Source organism: Melospiza melodia, chromosome 1 (genome assembly GCF_035770615.1).
Source record: "Melospiza melodia melodia isolate bMelMel2 chromosome 1, bMelMel2.pri, whole genome shotgun sequence".
Lineage (NCBI taxonomy): Eukaryota > Metazoa > Chordata > Aves > Passeriformes > Passerellidae > Melospiza > Melospiza melodia.
The window spans coordinates 173,640,301-173,663,725 of record NC_086194.1 but is presented as its reverse complement, the minus strand read 5'-3'; the positions used below and the strand labels follow the sequence as shown (position 1 = coordinate 173,663,725).

General features: G+C 56.1%; 1 protein-coding gene across 1 annotated transcript; it reads right to left on the bottom strand.

The window, feature by feature from the left end:
* Positions 1 to 7,550: 7,550 nt before the first annotated feature.
* LOC134417668 (rho GTPase-activating protein 39-like) lies at positions 7,551 to 18,710 on the bottom strand. The gene is made up of 5 exons (XM_063155197.1): positions 18,655 to 18,710; positions 17,989 to 18,369; positions 13,970 to 14,061; positions 13,704 to 13,873; positions 7,551 to 7,753 (listed from the first exon to the last, which is right to left on the bottom strand). Exons 1-5 carry the CDS (start codon positions 18,708 to 18,710, stop codon positions 7,559 to 7,561), a joined length of 894 nt encoding a protein of 297 aa, XP_063011267.1. The 3' UTR covers positions 7,551 to 7,558.
* Between the last annotated feature and the right edge of the window lie 4,715 nt (positions 18,711 to 23,425).

The following is a 23,425-nucleotide window of genomic DNA, read 5'->3' as shown; positions in this document are numbered from 1 at the left end:
GATGGGAGGGCACCAAGGTGGGACCTGGAGGATCTGGAGAAGATTGAGGGACACCAAGGTGGGACCTGGAGAAGATCTGGGGACACCAAGGTGGGCTGGGCAGGACCAGGTGGAGATGGGTGCCCTGGTGGGTCCTGGAGGAGATGGTGGACACCAGGATGGACCCAGCAGGAGGTGGTGGACACCCAGGTAGGTTCAGGAGAAGATGGTGGACACCAGGATGGGCCCAGGAGGAGATGGTGGACACCCAGGTGGACCCAGGAGGAGATGATGGACACTCAGGTTCAGGAGGAGATGGTGGACACCAGGATGGACCCAGAAGAACCATGAGGAGATGATGAACCCCAAGATGGACCCAGGAGGAGATGGTGGACACCAGGATGGACACCAGGAACTGATGGTGGACACCAGGATGGGCCCAGGAGGAGATGGTGGACACCAGGATGGGTTCAGGAGCTGATGGTGGACACTCAGGTTCAGGAAGAGATGATGGACACCAGGATGGACCCAGGAGGAGATGGTGGACACCAGGATGGGTTCAGGAACTGAAGGTGGACACCAGGATGGGCACAGGAGAACCATGAGGAGATGATGGACACCAGGATGGGTCAAGGAGAAGCAGGAGGAGATGATGGACACCAAGATGGACACAGGAGGAGATGGTGGACACCAGGATGGGCCCAGGAGCTGAAGGTGGACACCAAGATAGGTTCAGGAGCTGAAGGTGGACACCAGGATGGGCCCAGCAGGAGATGGTGGACACTCAGGTTCAGGAGGAGATGGTGGACACCAGGATGGGCCCAGAAGAACCATGAGGAGATCATGAACCACAAAATGGCTCCAGGAGGAGATGGTGGACACCAGGATGGACACCAGGAACTGATGGTGGACACCAGGATGGGCCCAGGAGGAGATGGTGGACACCAAGATGCGCCCAGGAGGAGATGATGGACACTCAGGTTCAGGAGGAGATGGTGGACACCAGGATGGGTTCAGGAGCTGATGGTGGACACTCAGGTTCAGGAGGAGATGGTGGACACCAGGATGGGTTGAGGAGAAGCAGGAGGAGATGACGGACACCAGGATGGACCCAGGAGGAGATGGTGGACACCAGGATGGGCCCAGGAGGAGATGGTGGACACCAGGATGGGCCCAGGAGCTGATGGTGGACACCAGGATGGGTTCAGGAGATGGTGGACACCAAGATGGGCCCAGAAGAACCAGGAGGAGATGGTGGACAGCAGGATGGGCCCAGGAGGAGATGGTGGACACCTAGAAAGGTTCAGGAACTGATGGTGGACACCGGGATGGACCCAGAAGAACCAGGAGGAGATGGTGGACACCAGGATGGGTTCAGGAACTGAAGGTGGACACCAAGATGGACCCAGGAGGAGATGGTGGACACTCAGGTTCAGGAGGAGATGGTGGACACCAGGATGGGCCCAGAAGAACCAGGAGGAGATGGTGGACACCTAGACAGGTTTAGGAGCTGAAGGTGGACACCAGGATGGACCCAGCAGGAGATGGTGGACACCTAGAAAGGTTCAGGAGGAGATGGTGGACACCAGGATGGGTTCAGGAGGAGATGGTGGACACCAGGAGGAGATGGTGGACACCTAGAAAGGTTCAGGAACTGATGGTGGACACCAGGATGGGCCCAGGAGAACCAGGAGGAGATGGTGGACACCTAGAAAGGTTCAGGAGGAGATGGTGGACACCAGGATGGGCCCAGAAGAACCAGGAGCAGCAGATGGGAGGTCCTGGCACAGCTCCTGGTGGTGCCACCGTGGTGGGACGGGATGGACACGGGGACACCAGGGGACACCAGAGCTCCTCAGGGTGGACAATCGGCCACCCCAGGATGGACAATCGGCCACCAGAGCTCCTCAGGATGGACAATCGGCCACCACGGCTCTCCAGGATGGACAATCGGCCACCACGGCCACCCCAGGATGGACAATCGGCCACCACGGCTCTCCAGGATGGACAATCGGCCACCACGGCCACCCCAGGATGGACAATCGGCCACCAGAGCTCCTCAGGATGGACAATCGGCCACCACGGCTCCTCAGGATGGACAATCGGCCACCAGAGCTCCTCAGGGTGGACAATCGGCCACCACGGCCACCCCAGGATGGACAATCGGCCACCACGGCTCTCCAGGATGGACAATCGGCCACCACGGCTCCTCAGGATGGACAATCGGCCACCACGGCTCTCCAGGATGGACAATCGGCCACCACGGCCACCCCAGGATGGACAATCGGCCACCACGGCCACCCCAGGATGGACAATCGGCCACCACGGCTCCTCAGGATGGACAATCGGCCACCACGGCCACCCCAGGGCCACCACACCCGTGAGGACCTCCCAGGTCTCCTCCATGGTCACTGAGGTCCTCTGGTGTCCAGGTGACCTCCTGAAGCCCATGGAGATCCCTCAGGGCCAGGATGTTCCTCAGGAACCCCCGAGAAGAACCGGTGGTGGCACAGCCAGGTCAGGGTGGACCTCGAGGACTTCTCCTGCTCTGGGTGGGGGAGGATGGGGACAACCCCTGGCCAGGAGGTCCCGCTGGAGATGGAGCTCGGTGAGGGGAGCGTGGAGAAGCTCCTGGAGATCCTGGATCTTGGTGGAGATGGAGCTCAGCACGTGGTGAAGAACCTCATGGACCTCCAGGTTCTTGGTGGAGATGGATCTCACCACGTGGAGAAGAAGCTCATGGACCTCCAGGTTCTTGGTGGGCATGGAGCTCAGCACGTGGACCTCCAGGTTCTTCATGAAGATGGAGCTCAGCACGTGGTGAGGAACCTCATGGACCTCCTGTTCCTGGTGGAGATGGAGCTCAGCACGTGGTGAAGAACCTCATGGACCTCCAGGTTCCTGGTGGAGATGGAGCTCAGCACGTGGTGAAGAACCTCATGGACCTCCAGGTTCTTCATGCAGATGGATCTCACCACATGGTGGAGAACCTCATGGACCTCCAGGTTCTTGGTGGAATTGGAGCTCAGCACGTGGTGGAGAACCTCATGGACCTCCAGGTTCTTCATGAAGATGGAGCTCACCACGTGGTGAAGAACCTCATGGACCTCCAGGTTCTTGGTGGAGATGGGTGCCACCACGTGGTGAAGAACCTCCTGTTCCTGGTGGAGATGGATCTCACCACGTGGTGGAGAAGCTCATGGACCTCCAGGTTCTTGGTGGACATGGAGCTCACCACATGGTGAAGAACCTCATGGACCTCCTGGTTCTTGGTGGGCATGGAGCTCAGCACGTGGTGGAGAAGCTCATGGACCTCCAGGTTCTTCATGAAGATGGAGCTCAGCACGTGGTGGAGAAGCTCACGGAGATCCTGGTTCCTGGTGGAGATGGAGCTCACCACATGGTGAAGTTGGAGAAGCTCATGGACCTCCAGGTTCTTCATGAAGATGGAGCTCACCACGTGGTGAGGAACCTCACAGACCTCCAGGTTCCTGGTGGAGATGGATCCCACCACATGGTGAAGAAGCTCATGGACCTCCTGTTCTTGGTGGAATTGGAGCTCACCACGTGGTGGAGTTGGAGAATGTCATGGACCTCCAGGTTCTTCATGAAGATGGAGCTCAGCACCTGGTGGAGAACCTCATGGACCTCCAGGTTCTTCATGGAGATGGAGCTCAGCACCTGGTGGAGAAGCTCATGGACCTCCAGGTTCCTGGTGGAATTGGAGCTCACCACGTGCTAAGTTTGTAGAACCTCATGGACCTCCAGGTTCTTCATGCAGATGGATCTCACCACATGGTGGAGAACCTCATGGACCTTCAGGTTCTTGGTGGAGATGGAGCTCACCACGTGGTGAAGAACCTCACAGACCTCCTGTTCTTGGTGGAGATGGATCTCCCCACATGCTGAAGAACCTCATGGACCTCCAGGATGTTGGTGGAGATGGAGCTCACCATGTCATGGAGAACCTCACAGACCTCCTGTTCCTGGTGGAGATGGATCTCCCAACATGGTGAAGAACCTCCAGGATCTTGGTGGAGATGGAACCCACCATGTGGTGAAGAACCTCCTGGATCTTGGTGGAGATGGATCTCACCACATGGTGAAGAACCTCATGGACCTCCAGGTTCCTGGTGGAGATGGAGCTCACCACATGGAGAAGAACCTCATGGATCTCCACGTTCTTGGTGTAGATGGAGCTCAGCACATGGACCTCCAGGTTCTTGGTGGAGATGGATCCCACCACATGGTGAAGAACCTCATGAACCTCCAGGTTCTTGGTGGAGATGGAGCTCAGCACGTGGTGGAGAACCTCCTGTTCCTGGTGGAGATGGGTGCCACCACGTGGTGGAGAACCTCATGGACCTCCAGGTTCTTGGTGGAGATGGAGCTCAGCACCTGGACCTCCAGGTTCTTCATGGAGATGGAGCTCACCACGTGATGGAGAACCTCATGGAGCTCCTGGTTCTTCATGAAGATGGAGCTCAGCACCTGGTGAAGAACCTCATGGACCTCCAGGTTCTTGGTGGAGATGGAGCTCACCATGTGATGGAGAACCTCATGTTCCTGGTGGAGATGGATCCCACCACGTGATGGAGAACCTCACAGACCTCCAGGTTCCTGGTGGAGATGGATCTCCCCACATGGTGAAGAACCTCATGGACCTCCTGTTCCTGGTGGAGATGGGTGCCACCACACGCTGAAGAACCTCCAGGTTCCTGGTGGAGATGCATCTCCCCATGTGGACCTCCTGGTTCCTGGTGGAGATGGATCTCACCACCTGCTGAAGAACCTCCAGGTTCCTGGTGGAGATGGAGCTCACCACATGGACCTCCAGGTTCTTGGTGGAGATGGATCCCACCACGTGGTGAAGAACCTCATGGACCTCCTGTTCTTGGTGGAGATGGATCTCCCTACATGGTGAAGAACCTCATGGACCTCAGGGTTCCTGGTGCAGATGGAGCTCACCACATGGACCTCAGGGTTCCTGGTGGAGATGGGTGCCACCACACGGTGAAGAACCTGCTGTTCCTGGTGTAGATGGATCCCACCACGTGATGGAGAACCTGCTGTTCCTGGTGGGGATGGATCTCACCACATGGACCTCAGGGTTCCTGGTGGAGATGGATCCCACCACACGGTGAAGAACCTGCTGTTCCTGGTGTAGATGGATCCCACCACGTGATGGAGAACCTGCTGTTCCTGGTGGAGATGGATCCCACCACGTGATGGAGAACCTGCTGTTCCTGGTGGAGATGGATCTCACCACATGGACCTCAGGGTTCCTGGTGCAGATGGATCCCACCACATGGTGGAGAACCTCATGGACCTCCCTGGCAGGGGACAGTGGTGGGGTGGGACAGTGGTGGGATGTCCACTATAGGACGCCCTCCATGAAGCTGCTGTCCAGGTGCTGCATGAGGACACCGGTGGGGTGGGGTGGGACAGATGGACAATTGATGTCCACTATAAGATGCCCTCCATGAAGCTGGTGTCCAGCTGCTGCATGAGGACACCGGTGGGGTGGGACAGTTGGTGGGACAGATGGACAATGTCCACTATAGCACGCCCTCCATGAAGCTGGTGTCCAGGTGCTGCATGAGCACCCTCATGAAGGATGGGACAGTTGGTGGGACACCGGTGGGGTGGGACAGATGGACAATCGGTGGCCGCTATAGGACACCCTCCATGGCGCTGGTGTCCAGGTGCTGGATGGGACACCGGTGGGGTGGGACAGGTGGGACAGATGGACAATGTCCACTATAGGACGCCCTCCATGGCGCTGGTGTCCAGGTGCTGCATGAGGACACCGGTGGGGTGGGACAGTTGGTGGGGTGGGACAGATGGACAATGTCCACTATAGCACACCCTCCATGGCGCTGGTGTCCAGGTGCTGCATGAGCACCCTCATGAAGGATGGGACAGTTGGTGGGACAGATGGACAATCGGTGGGTTGTCCACTATAGGACGCCCTCCATGAAGCTGGTGTCCAGGTGCTGGATGAGCACACCGGTGGGGTGGGACAGATGGACAATCGGTGGGATGTCCACTATAGGACGCCCTCCATGGCGCTGGTGTCCAGGTGCTGCATGAGGACACTGGTGGGGTGGGACAGATGGACAATCGGTGGGGTGGGACAATGTCCACTATAGCACGCCCTCCATGGCGCTGGTGTCCAGGTGCTGGATGGGACACCGGTGGGGTGGGACAGATGGACAATGTCCACTATAGGACGCCCTCCATGGCGCTGGTGTCCAGGTGCTGGATGAGCACCCTCATGAAGGACGGGACACCGGTGGGGTGGGACAGATGGACAATCGGTGGGGTGGGACAGTTGATGTCCACTATAGGACGCCCTCCATGAAGCTGGTGTCCAGGTGCTGCATGAGCACCCTCATGAAGGATGGGACACCGGTGGGGTGGGACAGATGGACAATGTCCACTATAGGACGCCCTCCATGAAGCTGGTGTCCAGGTGCTGGATGAGGACACCGGTGGGACAGATGGACACTTGGTGGCCGCTATAGGACGCCCTCCATGAAGCTGGTGTCCAGGTGCTGGATGAGGACCCTCATGAAGGACAGGACAGCGGTGGGGTGGGACAGATGGACAATCGGTGGGGTGGGACAATCGATGTCCACTATAGGACGCCCTCCATGAAGCTGGTGTCCAGGTGCTGGATGAGCACCCTCATGAAGGATGGGACACCGGTGGGGTGGGACAGGTGGACAATCGGTGGGATGTCCACTATAGGACGCCCTCCATGGCGCTGGTGTCCAGGTGCTGCATGAGCACCCTCATGAAGGATGGGACACCGGTGGGGTGGGACAGGTGGGACAGATGGACAATCGGTGGGGTGGGACAGTTGATGTCCACTATAAGATGCCCTCCATGAAGCTGGTGTCCAGGTGCTGGGTGAGGACACACAGGAAGGATGGGACAGTTGGTGGGACACCGGTGGGGTGGGACAGATGGACAATCGATGTCCACTATAGCATGCCCTCCATGGCGCTGGTGTCCAGGTGCTCCATGAGGACACCGGTGGGGTGGGACAGGTGGGACAGATGGACAATCGGTGGGATGTCCACTATAGCACGCCCTCCATGGCGCTGGTGTCCAGGTGCTGGATGAGCACCCTCATGAAGGATGGGACAGTTGGTGGGACACCGGTGGGGTGGGACAGATGGACAATGTCCACTATAAGATGCCCTCCATGAAGCTGGTGTCCAGGTGCTGGATGAGCACCCTGATGAAGGATGGGACACCGGTGGGGTGGGACAGGTGGACAATGTCCACTATAGGACGCCCTCCATGAAGCTGGTGTCCAGGTGCTGGATGAGCACCCTGATGAAGGATGGACACCGGTGGGGTGGGACAGTTGGTGGGACAGATGGACAATGTCCACTATAGGACGCCCTCCATGAAGCTGGTGTCCAGGTGCTGGATGAGCACCCTCATGAAGGATGGGACAGTTGGTGGGACACCGGTGGGGTGGGGTGGGACAGTTGATGTCCACTATAGGACGCCCTCCATGAAGCTGGTGTCCAGGTGCTGGATGAGGACACCGGTGGGATGTCCACTATAAGATGCCCTCCATGAAGCTGGTGTCCAGGTGCTGGATGAGCACCCTGATGAAGGACATCTCCTTGCGCGTGTTCTCGAAGATGACGCGCGGGTCCTCGGAGCGGCAGCGCAGGCAGTTGGGCGCCATCACCATGGCCAGGTTGTTGACGTCCATCTTGGTCACCGCCACGTTGGCCGGCTGCACGAACACCTGAGGGACAGCAGAACATGGAGGTCACGGTGGTGGGACAGCTGGTGGGGTTGGACCTTCAGCTGGTGGTGACCATGGAGAACCCAAAAGCACGTCAGGAGAACCCATGGGGTGGGAGAAAGATGGAGGTGATGGGATTGGTGGAACTCCTGGTTCTTCTCATGGAGAACCCAAAACCACCTCAGGAGAAGGAACCAGACCTGGAGGTCACCAGGATCTCATGGAATGGGAGGAAGATGGAGGTGATGGGGTTGGTGGAACTCCTGGTTCCTCTCATGGAGAACCCAAAACCACCTCAGGAGAAGGAACCAGACCTGGAGGTCACCAGGATCTCATGGAATGGGAGGAAGATGGAGGTGATGGGGTTGGTGGAACTCCCGGTTCCTCTCATGGTGACCTCGAAGAACCCAAAAGCACGTCAGGAGAAGGAACCAGGAGCTCCAACCCATGGAATGGTAGAAGGGAAATGGAGGTGATGGGGTTGGTGGAACTCCTGGTTCTTGTGTCACCATGAGGTGAAGGTGGAGAACCCAAAAGCACCTCAGGAGAAGGAACCAGACCTGGAGGTCACCAGGAGAACCAACCCATGAAATGGGAGGAGAAACATGGAGGTGGTTGGTTGGTGGAACTCCTGGTTCTTCTCATGGGGACCTTGAGGAACCCAAAACCACCTCAGGAGAACCAACCAGACCTGGAGGTCACCAGGAGAACCAACCCATGGGGTGGGAGGAGGAGATGGAGAAGATGGGGTTGGTGGAACTCCTGGTTCTTGGCCACCACGTGGTGACCTTGGAGAACCCAAAACCACCTCAGGAGAAGGAACCAGGATCTCCAACTCATGGGGTGGGAGGAGAAAGGTGGAGGTCAAGGGGTGGTGGGACACCAGGTGGACACGGTTCTTCAGCTTGTGGTGACCACGGAGAACCCAAACCCACCTCAGGAGAAGGAACCAGACCTGGAGGTCACCAGGAGAACCAACCCATGGGGTGAGAGAAGGAAGGTGGACGTGATGGGGTTGGTGGAACTCCCGGTTCCTCTCATGGTGACCTCGAAGAACCCAAAACCACCTCAGGTGAACCAATCAGACCTGGAGGTCTCCAGGAGCTCATGGAATGGGAGGAAGATGGAGGTGATGGGGTTGGTGGAATTCCTGGTTCTTCTCATGGTGACCTCGAGGAACCCAAACCCACCTCAGGAGAAGGAACCAGGAGCACCAGGAGAACCAACCCATGGGGTGAGAGAAGGAAGGTGGACGTGATGGGGTTGGTGGAACTCCCGGTTCCTCTCATGGTGACCTCGAAGAACCCAAACCCACGTCAGGAGAAGGAACCAGACCTGGAGGTCTCCAGGATCTCATGGAATGGGAGGAAGGTGGACGTGATGGGGTTGGTGGAGCTCCTGGTTCTTCTCATGGTGACCTCGGAGAACCCAAACCCAACTCAGGAGCAGGAACCAGGAGCACCAACCCATGGAATGGTAGAAGGGAAATGGAGGTGATGGGGTTGGTGGAACTCCTGGTTCCTCTCATGGTGACCTCGAAGAACCCAAAGCCACCTCAGAAGAAGGAACCAGACCAGGAGGTCACCAGGATCTCATGGAATGGGAGAAAGATGGAGGTGATGGGGTTGGTGGAACTCCTGGTTCTTCTCAAGGTGACCTCGAGGAACCCAAACCCACCTCAGGAGAAGGAACCAGGACCACCTAACCATGGGGTGGGAGGAGAAAGGTGGAGGTCAAGGGGTGGTGGGACACCAGATGGACACGGTTCTTCAGCTTGTGGTGACCACGGAGAACCCAAAACCACGTCAGGAGAACCCATGGGGTGGGAGAAAGATGGAGGTGATGGGGTTGGTGGAACTCCTGGTTCTTCTCATGGAGAACCCAAAGCCACATCAGGAGAAGGAACCAGACCTGGAGGTCACCAGGAGAACCAACCCATGGGGTGGGAGGAGAATGGTGGAGGTCAAGGGTGGTGGGACAGCTGGTGGGGTTGGACCTTCAGCTTGTGGTGACCACGGAGAACCCAAAAGCACGTCAGGAGAAGGAACCAGACCTGGAGGTCACCAGGAGCACCAACCCATGGGGTGAGAGAAGGAAGGTGGACGTGATGGGGTTGGTGGAACTCCCGGTTCCTCTCATGATGGCCTTGAAGAACCCAAAACCACATCAGGAGAACCAACCAGACCTGGAGGTCTCCAGGAGCTCATGGAATGGGAGGAAGATGGAGGTGACGGGGTTGGTGGAACTCCCGGTTCTTCTCATGATGACCTTGAGGAACCCAAACCCACCTCAGGAGAAGGAACCAGGAGCACCCACCCATGGAACAGCTGACGGGCGATGGAAGCCATGGGCGTGGTGGAACTCCCGGTTCCTCTCCTGATGGCCTCGAAGAACCCAAACCCAACTCAGGAGCAGGACCCAGGAGCACCAACCCATGGGGTGGTAGAAGGGAAGTGGAGATGATGGGGTTGGTGGAACTCCCGGTTCCTCTCATGGAAACCTCGGAGAACCCAAACCCACCTCAGAAGAAGGATCCAGGAGGTCACCAGGAGATCATGGAATGGGAGAAAGATAAAGGTGATGGGGTTGGTGGAACTCCTGGTTCTTCTCACGGAGAACCCAAACCCACCTCAGGAGAAGGAACCAGGAGAACCAACCCATGGGGTGGTAGACGGGAAATGGAAGTTCTGGGCTTGGTGGAACTCCCGGTTCCTCTCATGGTGATCTCGAGGAACCCAAACCCACGTCAGGAGAAGGAACCAGACCAGGAGGTCACCAGGATCTCATGAATGGGAGAAAGATGGAGGTGATGGGGTTGGTGGAACTCCTGGTTCTTCTCATGGAAACCTTGAAGAACCCAAAGCAACCTCAGGAGAAGGAACCAGGAGCACAAACTCGTGAAGTGGCAGAAAGAAAAACGGAAGTGATGGGGCTGGTGAAACTCCCGGTTCCTCTCATGGTGACCTCGGAGAACCCAAAGCCACCTCAGGAGAAGGAACCAGGAGAACCAACCCATGGAATGGCAGAAGGAAAATGGAAGTGATGGGATTGGTGGAACTCCTGGTTCTTCTCATGGTGACCTCAGAGAACCCAAAGCCACCTCAGGAAAAGGAACCAGGAGGTCACCAGGATCTCATGGAATGGGAGAAAGATAAAGGTGATGGGGTTGGTGGAACTCCTGGTTCTTCTCATGGAGAACCCAAACCCACCTCAGGAGCAGGAACCAGGAGCACCAACCCATGGGGTGGTAGAAGGGAAGTGGAGATGATGGGATTGGTGGAAGTCCTGGTTCCTCTCATGGTGACCTCGAAGAACCCAAACCCACCTCAGGAGAAGGAACCAGGAGCTCCAACCCATGGGGTGGTAGACGGGAAATGGAAGTTCTGGGCTTGGTGGAACTCCCGGTTCCTCTCATGGTGACCTCGAGGAACCCAAACCCACCTCAGGAGCAGGACCCAGGAGCACCAACCCATGGGGTGGTAGAAGGGAAATGGAGATGATGGGGTTGGTGGAACTCCTGGTTCCTCTCATGGTGACTTCGAAGAACCCAAACCCACGTCAGGAGAAGGAACCAGACCAGGAGATCACCAGGATCTCATGAAATGGGAGGAAGATGGAGGTGATGGGGTTGGTGGAACTCCTGGTTCCTGTCATGGTGACCTTGAGGAACTCAAACCCACCTCAGGAGAAGGAACCAGGAGCACCTAACCATGGGGTGGTCGATGGGAAATGGAGGTGATGGGCTTGGTGGAACTCCTGGTTCTTCTCATGGAAACCTTGAAGAACCCAAAGCCACCTCAGGAGAAGGAACCAGGAGCGCAAACTCGTGAAGTGGCAGAAAGAAAAACGGAAGTTCTGGGCTTGGTGGAACTGCCGGTTCCTCTCATGGTGACCTCGGAGAACCCAAACCCACCTCAGGAGCAGGACCCAGGAGCACCAACCCATGGAGTGAGAGAAGGAAGGTGGAGGTGATGGGATTGGTGGAACTCCTGGTTCTTCTCATGGAAACCTTGGAGAACCCAAACCCACCTCAGGAGAAGGAACCAGGAGGACACCAGGATCTGATGGAATGGGAGGAAGATGGAGGTGACGGGGTTGGTGGAACTCCCGGTTCCTCTCATGGTGACCTCGAGGAACCCAAACCCACCTCCGGAGCAGGACCCAGGAGCACCCACCCGCGGAACGCCCGACGGCAGATGGACGCCATGGGCGTGGTGAAACTCCCGGTTCCTCTCATGGTGACCTCGAGGAACCCAAACCCACGTCAGGAGAAGGAACCAGGAGCTCCAACCCATGGGGTGAGAGAAGGGAAGTGGAGATGATGGGATTGGTGGAGCTCCTGGTTCCTCTCATGGTGATCTCGAGGAACCCAAACCCACCTCAGGAGAACCAACCAGACCTGGAGGTCACCAGGATCTGATGGAATGGGAGAAAGATGGAGGTGATGGGGTTGGTGGAGCTCCTGGTTCTTCTCATGGTGACCTCGAGGAACCCAAAGCCACCTCAGGAGAAGGAACCAGGAGCACCAACCAGCAGCACAAACTCATGGGGTGGTAGAAGAGAAATGGAGGTGATGGGGTTGGTGGGACTCCTGGTTCTTCTCATGATGACCTCGAAGAACCCAAACCCACCTCAGGAGAAGGAACCAGGAGGTCACCAGGAGCACAAACTCATGGGGTGGTAGAAGGGAAGTGGAGATGATGGGGTTGGTGGAACTCCTGGTTCTTCTCATGGAAACCTTGAAGAACCCAAAGCCACGTCAGGAGAAGGAACCAGGAGCACCCACCCATGGGGTGGATGGAGGAAGATGGAGGTGATGGGGATGCTGGAACTCCCGGTTCCTCTCATGGTGACCTCGAGGAACCCAAACCCACCTCAGCAGCAGGACCCAGGAGCGCCCACCCACGGAACGCCCGACGGCAGATGGATGCCATGGGCTTGGTGAAACTCCCGGTTCCTCTCATGGTGACCTCGGAGAACCCAAACCCACCTCAGGAGCAGGACCCAGGAGCACCAACCCATGGGGTGGTAGACGGGAAATGGAAGTTCTGGGATTGGTGGAACTCCCGGTTCCTCTCATGGTGACCTCGAGGAACCCAAACCCACGTCAGGAGCAGGAACCAGACCTGGAGATCACCAGGAGCACCAACCCATGGGGTGGTAGAAGAGAAACGGAAGTTCTGGGATTGCTGAAACTCCCGGTTCCTCTCATGGTGACCTCGAGGAACCCAAAGCCACCTCAGGAGAAGGAACCAGGAGCACCCACCCATGGGGTGGATGGAGGAAGATGGAGGTGATGGGGATGCTGGAACTCCCGGTTCCTCTCATGGTGACCTCGAGGAACCCAAACCCACCTCAGGAGCAGGACCCAGGAGCGCCCACCCGCGGAACGCCCGACGGCAGATGGACGCCATGGGCTTGGTGGAACTCCTGGTTCCTCTCATGGAAACCTCGGAGAACCCAAACCCACCTCAGGAGAAGGAACCAGGAGATCACCAGGATCTCATGGAATGGGAGAAAGATGGAGGTGATGGGGTTGGTGGAACTCCTGGTTCCTCTCATGGTGACCTCAGAGAACGCAAACCCACCTCAGGAGAAGGAACCAGGAGCACCCACCCATGGGGTGGTAGAAGGGAAGTGGAGATGATGGGATTGGTGGAACTCCTGGTTCCTCTCATGGTGACCTCGAGGAACCCAAACCCACCTCAGGAGCAGGACCCAGGAGCACCAACCCATGGGTGGTAGACGGGAAATGGAAGTTCTGGGATTGGTGGAACTCCCGGTTCCTCTCATGGTGACCTCGAAGAACCTCAGCAGCAGGACCCAGGAGCGCCCACCCGCGGAACGCCCGACGTGAGATGGAACCCATGGCCGTGGAGACCCCACAACCACGTCCGGACACCCGCCCCCACCCTTGGGTCCCGCCCCCCCAGAAGGTCCCCGCGGTCACCTGGAGGAAGCGGATGAGGTAGCAGAGGACCATGCGGTTGATGCGGGGCAGCGCGTGCACCACGGCCACGGCGGCCTCGGGGCTCTCGTAGTGCGCGATGCAGCGCTCGTAGAACTCGTGCGGGATCAGCGGCTCCTCCAGCTCGCGGTACCACAGCTTCAGCAGCGACGCTGCAGAAGACAACCCACCACCGACCGACCCACCGTGAGGACCTCCTGCTGGCGGACACGGAGGTCCCACCGGCAGGCGCCGCCCCCAGGTCCTACCGGGAACGTGCGGGTCCTCCAGGCCCGTGGGGATCTTCCACTGGTCCACCTGGAGCTTGAGGGCGTTGACCTCGTCGATGTCGCCGGGGACCCTGCGGGGGGCATGGACGGGTTGGTGGGGTGGGACCGGCGGGGACAACCTGGAGCTGCAGAGCCCCTCCAGGAGAAGCTGGTGGGGACGTCAGCTGGGCATGGAGATGATGGGGGCCACCAGGATTCCACCATGACTGTGGTGGCCACCTTGGAGAAACCTCCATGGAGCAATGAGAACCTGGATGGTGCCACCAAGATCTCACCATGACCTCCATGGAGAAACCTCCATGGCCTTGGAGACATCTTGGGAGCTTCTTGGTGCCACCAAGATCTCACCATGACTCTGGTGGCCACCATGGAGAAACCTCCATGGAGCAATGAGAACCTGGATGGTGCCACCAAGATTCCACCATGACTGGTGGCCACCATGAAGGAACCTCCATGGCCTTGGAGGTGTTTTGGGAGCTTGGTGCCACCAGGACCTCACCATGGCTGTGGTGGCCACCACGGAGAAACCTCCATGGAGCAACGAGAAGCTGGATGGTGCCACCAAGATCTCACCATGACTGTGGTGGCCACCATGGAGAAACCTCTATAGACCAAGGAGAACCTAGATGGTGCTACCAAGACCTTGCCATGGCTGTGGTGGCCACCATGGAGAAACCTCCATGGCCTTGGAGAAGATTTGGGAGCTTGGTGCCACCAGGAGCGCATCTTGAAGGACATTGTGGAGAAACCTCCATCGGGGATGGACGGGGTTGGTGGGGTGGGACCGGCGGGGACAACCTGGAGCTGCAGCTCTGGGTGGTCCAGGAGAACCTGGTGGGGACGTCAGCTGGGCACGGAGATGGTGGGGGCCACCAGGAGGCCATCTTGGGGGAGATCGTGGAGGAACCTCCATGGCCTTGTAGAGATCTTGGGAGCTTGGTGTCACCAAGAACTCACCATGACCTCCATGGAGAAACCTCCATGGCCTTGGAGACATCTTGGGAGGTCCTTGGTGCCACCAAGACCTCACCATGACTGTGGTGGCCACCATGGAGAAACCTCCGTGGAGCAATGAGAACCTGGATGGTGCCACCAAGACCCCATCATGACTGTGGTGGCCACCATGGAGAAACCTCCATGGCCTTGGAGAAGATTTGGGAGTTGGTGCCACCAGGAGCGCATCTTGAAGGACATTGTGGAGAAACCTCCATCGGGGATGGACGGGGTTGGTGGGGTGGGACCGGCGGGGACATCCCGGAGCTGCAGGGCCCCTCCAGGAGAAGCTGGTGGGGACACCAGCTGGGCATGGAGATGGTGAGGCCACCAGGATTCCACCATGACTGTGGTGGCCACCATGGAGAAACCTCCATGGAGCAAGGAGAACCTGGATGGTGCCACCAAGATCTCACCATGACCTCCATGGAGAAACCTCCATGGCCTTGGAGACATCTTGGGAGCTTCTTGGTGCCACCAAGATCTCACCATGACTCTGGTGGCCACCATGGAGAAACCTCCGTGGCCTTGGAGATGTTTTGGGAGCTTCTTGGTGCCACCAAGATTCCACCATGACTGGTGGCCACCATGGAGAAACCTCTATAGACCAAGGAGAAGCTGGATGGTGCCACCAAGACCCCACCATGACTTTGGTGGCCACCATGGAGAAACCTCCATGGCCTTGGAGTTGTTTTGGGAGTTGGTGCCACCAGGAGCGCATCTTGGGGGACATTGTGGAGAAACCTCCATCGGGGATGGACGGGTTGGTGGGGTGGGACCGGCGGGGACAACCCGGAGCTGCAGGTCCCCTCCAGGAGAACCTGGTGGGGACGTCAGCTGGGCACGGAGATGGTGGGAGCCACCAGGAGACCATCTTGGGGGAGATCGTGGAGGAACCTCCATGGCCCTGGAGACATCTTGGGAGGTTCTTGGTGCCACCAAGATCTCACCATGACTCTGGTGGCCACCACGGAGAAACCTCCATGGAGCAAGGAGAACCTGGATGGTGCCACCAAGATCTCACCATGACTCTGGTGGCCACCACAGACAAACCTCTATGGAGCAAGGAGAACCTGGATGATGCCACCAAGACCTGGCCATGACTGTGGTGGCCACCACGGAGAAACCTCCATGACCTTGGAGGCATCTTGGGAGCTTGGTGCCACCAAGATCTCACCATGACTCTGGTGGCCACCATGGAGAAACCTCCATGGAGCAAGGAGAACCTGGATGGTGCCACCAAGACCTTGCCATGACTCTGGTGGCCACCATGGAGAAACCCCCATGGCCTTGGAGATGTTTTGGGAGCTTCTCGGTGCCACCCGGAGCGCATCTTGAAGGACATCATGGAGAAACCTCCATCGGGGATGGACGGGGTTGTTGGGGTGGGACCGGCGGGGACAACCCGGAGCTGCAGCTCTGGGTGGTCCAGGAGAAGCTGGTGGGGACGTCAGCTGGGCATGGAGATGGTGGGAGCCACCAGGAGGCCATCTTGGGGGAGATCGTGGAGGAACCTCCGTGGCCTTGGAGACATCTTGGGAGGTTCTTGGTGCCACCAAGATTCCACCATGACTGTGGTGGCCCACCACGGAGAAACCTCTATAGACCAAGGAGAACCTGGATGGTGCCACCAAGATCTCACCATGACTGTGGTGGCCACCACAGACAAACCTCTATGGAGCAAGGAGAACCTGGATGGTGCCACCAAGACCTGGCCATGACTGTGGTGGCCAACATGGAGAAACCTCCATGACCTTGGAGGCATCTTGGGAGCTTGGTGCCACCAAGATCTCACCATGACTCTGGTGGCCACCATGGAGAAACCTCCATGGAGCAAGGAGAACCTGGATGGTGCCACCAAGACCTCACCATGACTGTGGTGGCCACTGTGGAGATACCCCATGGCCTTGGAGGTGTTTTGGGACCTTGGTGCCACCAAGATCCCGCCATGACTGTGGTGGCCACCATGGAGAAACCTCTATGGACCAAGGAGAACCTGGATGGTGCCACCAAGAACTCACCATGACTGGTGGACACCATGGAGAAACCTCCATGACCTTGGAGGCATCTTGGGACCTTGGTGCCACCAAAGCCCCACCACACCTTTGGTGTCCACCACCAACCATCCCCATGACCTCAGAGCACCCACCAGAGCAGCAGAACCCCCAGAAACCCAAACCTCACCAGAACCTCCATCCATCTCATCACCACCACCAGCACCGTGACAGTGGTGGCTTCCATGGAGAAACCTCCATGGACTTAAACTAAGGAGAAGCTGGAGGAACCCACTGGGTGGTGCCACCAAGACCTGGCCATGACTGTGGTGGCCACCATGGAGTGAGGAGAAGTTGGAGGGACCCAGCGGATGGTGCCACCAAGACCTGGCCATGACTTTGGTGGCCACCATGGGGAAACCTCCATGGCCTTGGAGGCATCTTGGGAGCTTGGTGCCACCAAGACCTCACCATGACTGTGGTGGCCACCATGGAGAAACCTCCGTGGAGCAAGGAGAACCTGGGTGGTGCCACCAAGACCCTGCCATGACTGTGGTGGCCACCATGGAGAAACCTCCATGACCTTGGAGGCATCTTGGGAGCTTGGTGCCACCAAGATCTCACCATGACTCTGGTGGCCACCATGGAGAAACCTCCGTGGCCTTGGAGATGTTTTGGGAGCTTCTTGGTGCCACCAAGATCTTGCCAGGACCTCCATGGAGAAACCTCCGTGGCCTTGGAGACATCTTGGGAGCTTGGTGCCACCAAGACCTCACCATGATTGTGGTGGCCACCATGGAGAAACCTCTATGGACCAAGGAGAACCTGGATGGTGCCACCACAACCCCACCACACCTTTGGTGTCCACCACCAACGACCCCCATGACCTCAGAGCGCCCACCAGAGCAGCAGAACCCCAGAACCCCAAACCTCACCAGAACCTCCATCCATCTCACCACCAGCACCACCACCAGCCCCACCACCACCACGCGCCGTCCCTGGTGGCCCCACCTGAAGATGCCCTCGGTCTGGTCGCCGTTGAGGGCCAGCACCTCCTCGGAGAGGCGCGTCTGCACCCAGGGCAGCTGGCGCTCGGGGTAGCGCTCGCGCTGCATGGCCACGATCTCCTGCAGCGAGCTGCCGAACATGGACGGGCTGAAGATGGCGTTCTTGGCGTGGCGGACCTCCTCCAGGTTCGGCTTCTTCAGGCCCTGCAGAGGACAACCCGAGGTCACCGCGGTGGTGGAGGTGGGATCTGCTGGGTGACGCGGCCCGCGCGTGGTGGGGACGGGGAGGGGTTCAGGGACGCGTGGAGATGGTGGTGCCACACCACCAGGCAAGGGGTGAAGGTGGGGAAGATAAAACCCTGTGGTGGCCACCACGGAGAAAGCTCTGAGGAGCAAGGAGAAGCTGGATGGGGCCACCAAGGCCCTGCCGTGGTTGTGGTGGCCACCACGAAGAAACCTCTGTGGAGCAAGGAGAACCTGGATGGGGCCACCAAGACGCTGCCATGATTGTGGTGGCCACCAGGGAGAAACCTCTGGAGCAACGAGAACCTGGATGGGGCCACCAAGGCCCTGCCGTGGTTGTGGTGGCCACCATGGAGAAAGCTCTGTGGAGCAAGGAGAAAGAACCTGGATGGGGCCACCAAGGCCCTGCTGTGGTTGTGGTGGCCACCGCGGAGAAACCTCCATGGCCTTGGAGCCCTTTTGCGACCTTGGTGGCACCGACATCCCACCATGACTGTGGTGGCCACCATGGAGAAACACACATGGCCTTGGAGACATCTTGGGAGCTTGGTGCCACTGAGATCCCGCCATGATTTGGTGGCCACCATGGAGAAACCTCCATGGCCTTGGAGACACTCGGGAGCTTGGTGGCACCAAGACCTCACCATGACAGTGGTGGCCACCACAGAGCGAGGAGAAGTTGGAGGGACCCATGACTGGTGGCCAGCATGGAGAAACCTCCATAGAGCCAGGAGCTGGTTTGGGAGCTGTGGTGGCACCAAGAGACCATCGTGGGGGACACCATGGAGAAACCTCATGGCCTTGGAGCAAGGAGAAGTAGAGAGAACCCAGTGGATGGTGGCCACTGAGGGGACCTCAGGAGAAGGAACCAGATCCATCCATGGATCCATCAATCCTTCCATCATCCATCCATCATCCATCCATCCATCATCATCCATCCATCATCCATCCATCATCCATCATCCATCATCCATCCATCCATCCATCCATCATCCATCCATCATCCATCCATCATCCATCCATCATCCATCATCCATCCATCATCCATCCATCCATCCATCCATCCATCCATCCATCCATCCATCCATCATCCATCCATCCATCCATCCATCCATCCATCATCCATCCATCCATCATCCATCCATCCATCATCCATCCATCATCCATCCATCCATCCATCCATCATCCATCCATCCATCCATCCATCATCCATCCATCATCCATCCATCATCCATCCATCCATCCATCCATCCATCCATCCATCCATCCATCCATCCATCCATCATCCATCCATCCATCCATCCATCATCCATCCATCCATCCATCATCCATCCATCATCCATCCATCATCCATCCATCCATCCATCCATCCATCCATCCATCCATCCATCCATCCATCATCCATCCATCCATCATCCATCCATCCATCCATCCATCCATCCATCCATCCATCCATCCATCCATCCATCCATCCATCATCCATCCATCCATCCATCCATCCATCCATCATCCATCCATCCATCATCCATCCATCCATCATCCAATCCATCATCCATCCATCCATCCATCCATCATCCATCCATGCCATCCATCCATCCATCCATCCATCATCCATCCATCCATCCATGCCATCATCCATCCATCCATCCATTCATCATCCATCCATCATCCATCCATCCATGCCATCATCCATCCATCCATCATCCATCATCCATCCATCATCCATCCATCCATCCATCCATCCATCCGATCCATCATCCATCCATCCATCCATCATCCATCCATCCATCATCCATCATCCATCCATCCATCCATCCATCCATCATCCATCCATCCATGCATCCATCCATCATCCATCATCCATCCATCCATCATCCATCCATCATCCATCATCCATCCATCATCCATCCATCCATCCATCCATCATCCATCATCATCCATCCATCCATCCATCCATCCATCCATCATCCATCCATCATCCATCCATCATCCATCCATCCATCCATCATCCATCCATCCATCATCCATCATCCATCATCCATCCATCCATCATCCATCCATCCATCATCCATCCATCCATCCATCCATCCAGCCATCCATCATCCATCCATCCATCATCCATCCATCCATCATCCATCCATCCATCCATCATCCATCCATCCATCATCCATATCCATCGATCCATCATCATCCATCAATCCATCCATCCATCCATCATCCATCCATCCATCCATCATCCATCCATCCATCCATCCATCCATCATCCATCATCCATCCATCCATCCATCATCCATCCATCATCCATCCATCATCCATCATCCATCATCCATCATCCATCCATCCATCCATCCATCCATCATCCATCCATCATCCATCAGCCATCCATACATCATGCCATCCATCATCATCCATCCATGCCATCATCCATCCATGCCATCCATCCATCCATCCATCCATCCATCCATCATCCATCCATCCATCCATCCATCCATCATCCATCCATCATCCATCCATCCATCATCCATCCATCCATCATCCATCCATCCATCCATCATCCATCCATCATCCATCCATCATCCATCATCCATCCATCCATCCATCATCATCCATCATCCATCCATCCATCCATCCATCATCCATCCATCCATCCATCATCCATCCATCATCCATCCATCCATCCATCCATCCATCCATCCATCCATCATCCATCCATCCATCCATCATCCATCCATCCATCCATCATCCATCCATCCATCATCCATCCATCATCCATCCATCCATCCATCATCCATCCATCCATCCATCCATCCATCCATCCATCCATCCATCCATCCATCCATCATCCATCCATCCATCATCCATCCATCCATCCATCATCCATCCATCATCCATCCGATCATCCATCCATCCATCCATCCATCATCATCCATCCATCCATCCATCATCCATCCATCATCCATCCATCATCCATCCATCATCCATCATCCATCCATCCATGCATCCATCCATCATCCATCCATCCATCCATCCATCCATCCATCCATCATCCATCCATCCATGCCATCATCCATCCATCATCCATCCATCATCATGCCATCATCCATGCATCCATCCATCCATCATCCATGCCATCATCCATCCATCCATCCATCCATCCATCATCCATCCATCCATCATCCATCCATCATCCATCCATCATCCATCATCCATCATCCATCATCCATCATCATCCATCCATCCATCCATCCATCCATCCATCCATCCATCCATCATCCATCATCCATCCATCCATCCATCCATCCATCCATCCATCCATCCATCATCCATCCATCCATCCATCATCCATCATCATCCATCATCATCGATCCATCATCCATGCATGCCATCCATGCATCCATCCATCCGATGCCATCCATCCATCGATCCATCATCCATCATCCATCATCCATCATCATCCATCCATCCATCCATCATCCATCACATCCATCCATCATCCATCCATCCATCCATCCATCATCCATCATCCATCCATCCATCCATCATCCATCATCCATCCATCCATCCATCCATCCATCATCCATCATCCATCCATCCATCCATCCATCCATCATCCATCCATCCATCCATCCATCCATCATCCATCATCATCCATCCATCCATCCATCATCCATCCATCATCCATCCATCCATCCATCATCATCCTCCATCATCCATCATCCATCCATGCCATCATCATCCATCATCCATCATCCATCCATCAATCCATCATCCATCATGACATCATCCATCGATCCATCCATCCATCCATCCATCCATCATCCATCCATCATCATCCATCCATCCATCCATCCATCCATCCATCATCCATCCATCATCCATCCATCATCCATCCATCATCCATCCTGATCCATCCATCATCCATCATCCATCCATCCATCCATCATCGATCCATCCATCATCCATCCATCATCCATCCATCCATCCATCCATCGATCCATCATCCATCATCCATCCATCATCATCCATCCATCCATCATCCATCCATCATCCATCCATCATCCATCATCCATCCATCCATCCATCCATCATCCATCCATCCATCCATCCATCCATCCATCATCCATCCATCCATCATCCATCCATCATCCATCCATCATCCATCATGCCATCCATCCATCCATCCATCATTCATGCCATCCATCATGCCATCCATCCATCCATCCATCCATCATCCATCATCCATCCATCCATCATCCATCCATCATCCATCCATCCATCCATTATCCATCCATCCATCCATCCATCCATCCATCCATCCATCATCCATCCATCATCCATCCATCATCCATCATCCATCCATCATCCATCCTTCATCATCATCCATCCATCATCCATCCATCCATCATCCATCATCATCCATCAATCATCATCCATCCATCCATCCATCATCCATCCATCCATCCATCCATCCATCCATCATCCATCCATCATCCATCCATCCATCATCCATCCATCCATCCATCATCCATCATCACATCATCCATCCATCATCCGATCCATCATCCATCCATCCATCCATCCATCCATCCATCCATCGATCCATCCATCATCCATCCATCATCCATCATCCATCATCCGATCCATCCATCCATCATCCATCATCCATCCATCCATCATCCATCATCCATCCATCATCCGATCCATCCATCCATCCATCCATCCATCCATCCATCCATCCATCATCCATCATCCATCCATCCATCCATCCATCCATCCATCATTCATCCATCCATCCATGCCATCCATCCATCCATCCATCCATCATCCATCCATCCATCATCCATCATCCATCCATCATCCATCATCCATCATCCATCCATCATCCATCCATCCATCCATCCATCCATCCATCCATCCATCCATCATCCATCCATCATCCATCCATCCATCCATCACATCCATCCATCCATCCATCCATCATCCATCCATCCATCCATCAATCCATCCATCCATCATCCATCATCCATCCATCATCCATCCATCATCATCCATCCATCCATCATCCATCCATCATCACATCCATCATCCATCCATCATCCATCCATCCATCCATCATCATCCATCATCCATCCATCCATCATCCATCCATCCATGCATCATCCATCCATCCATCATCCATCCATCCATCATCCAGCCAT

Bases quoted from the DNA above. Each gene is read 5' to 3' on its own strand.
- LOC134417668 (XM_063155197.1), bottom strand. From the start codon at position 18,710: ATGTCGGTGCCACCAAGGTCGCAAAAGGGCTCCAAGGCCATGGAGGTT. The intron at 13,874-13,969 runs GTAGGACCTGGG...TGTCTTCTGCAG, and splicing joins GGAGGACCCGCACGTTCCCG to CGTCGCTGCTGAAGCTGTGG. The intron at 7,754-13,703 runs GTGACCGCGGGG...GCTGTCCCTCAG, and splicing joins ACCTCATCCGCTTCCTCCAG to GTGTTCGTGCAGCCGGCCAA.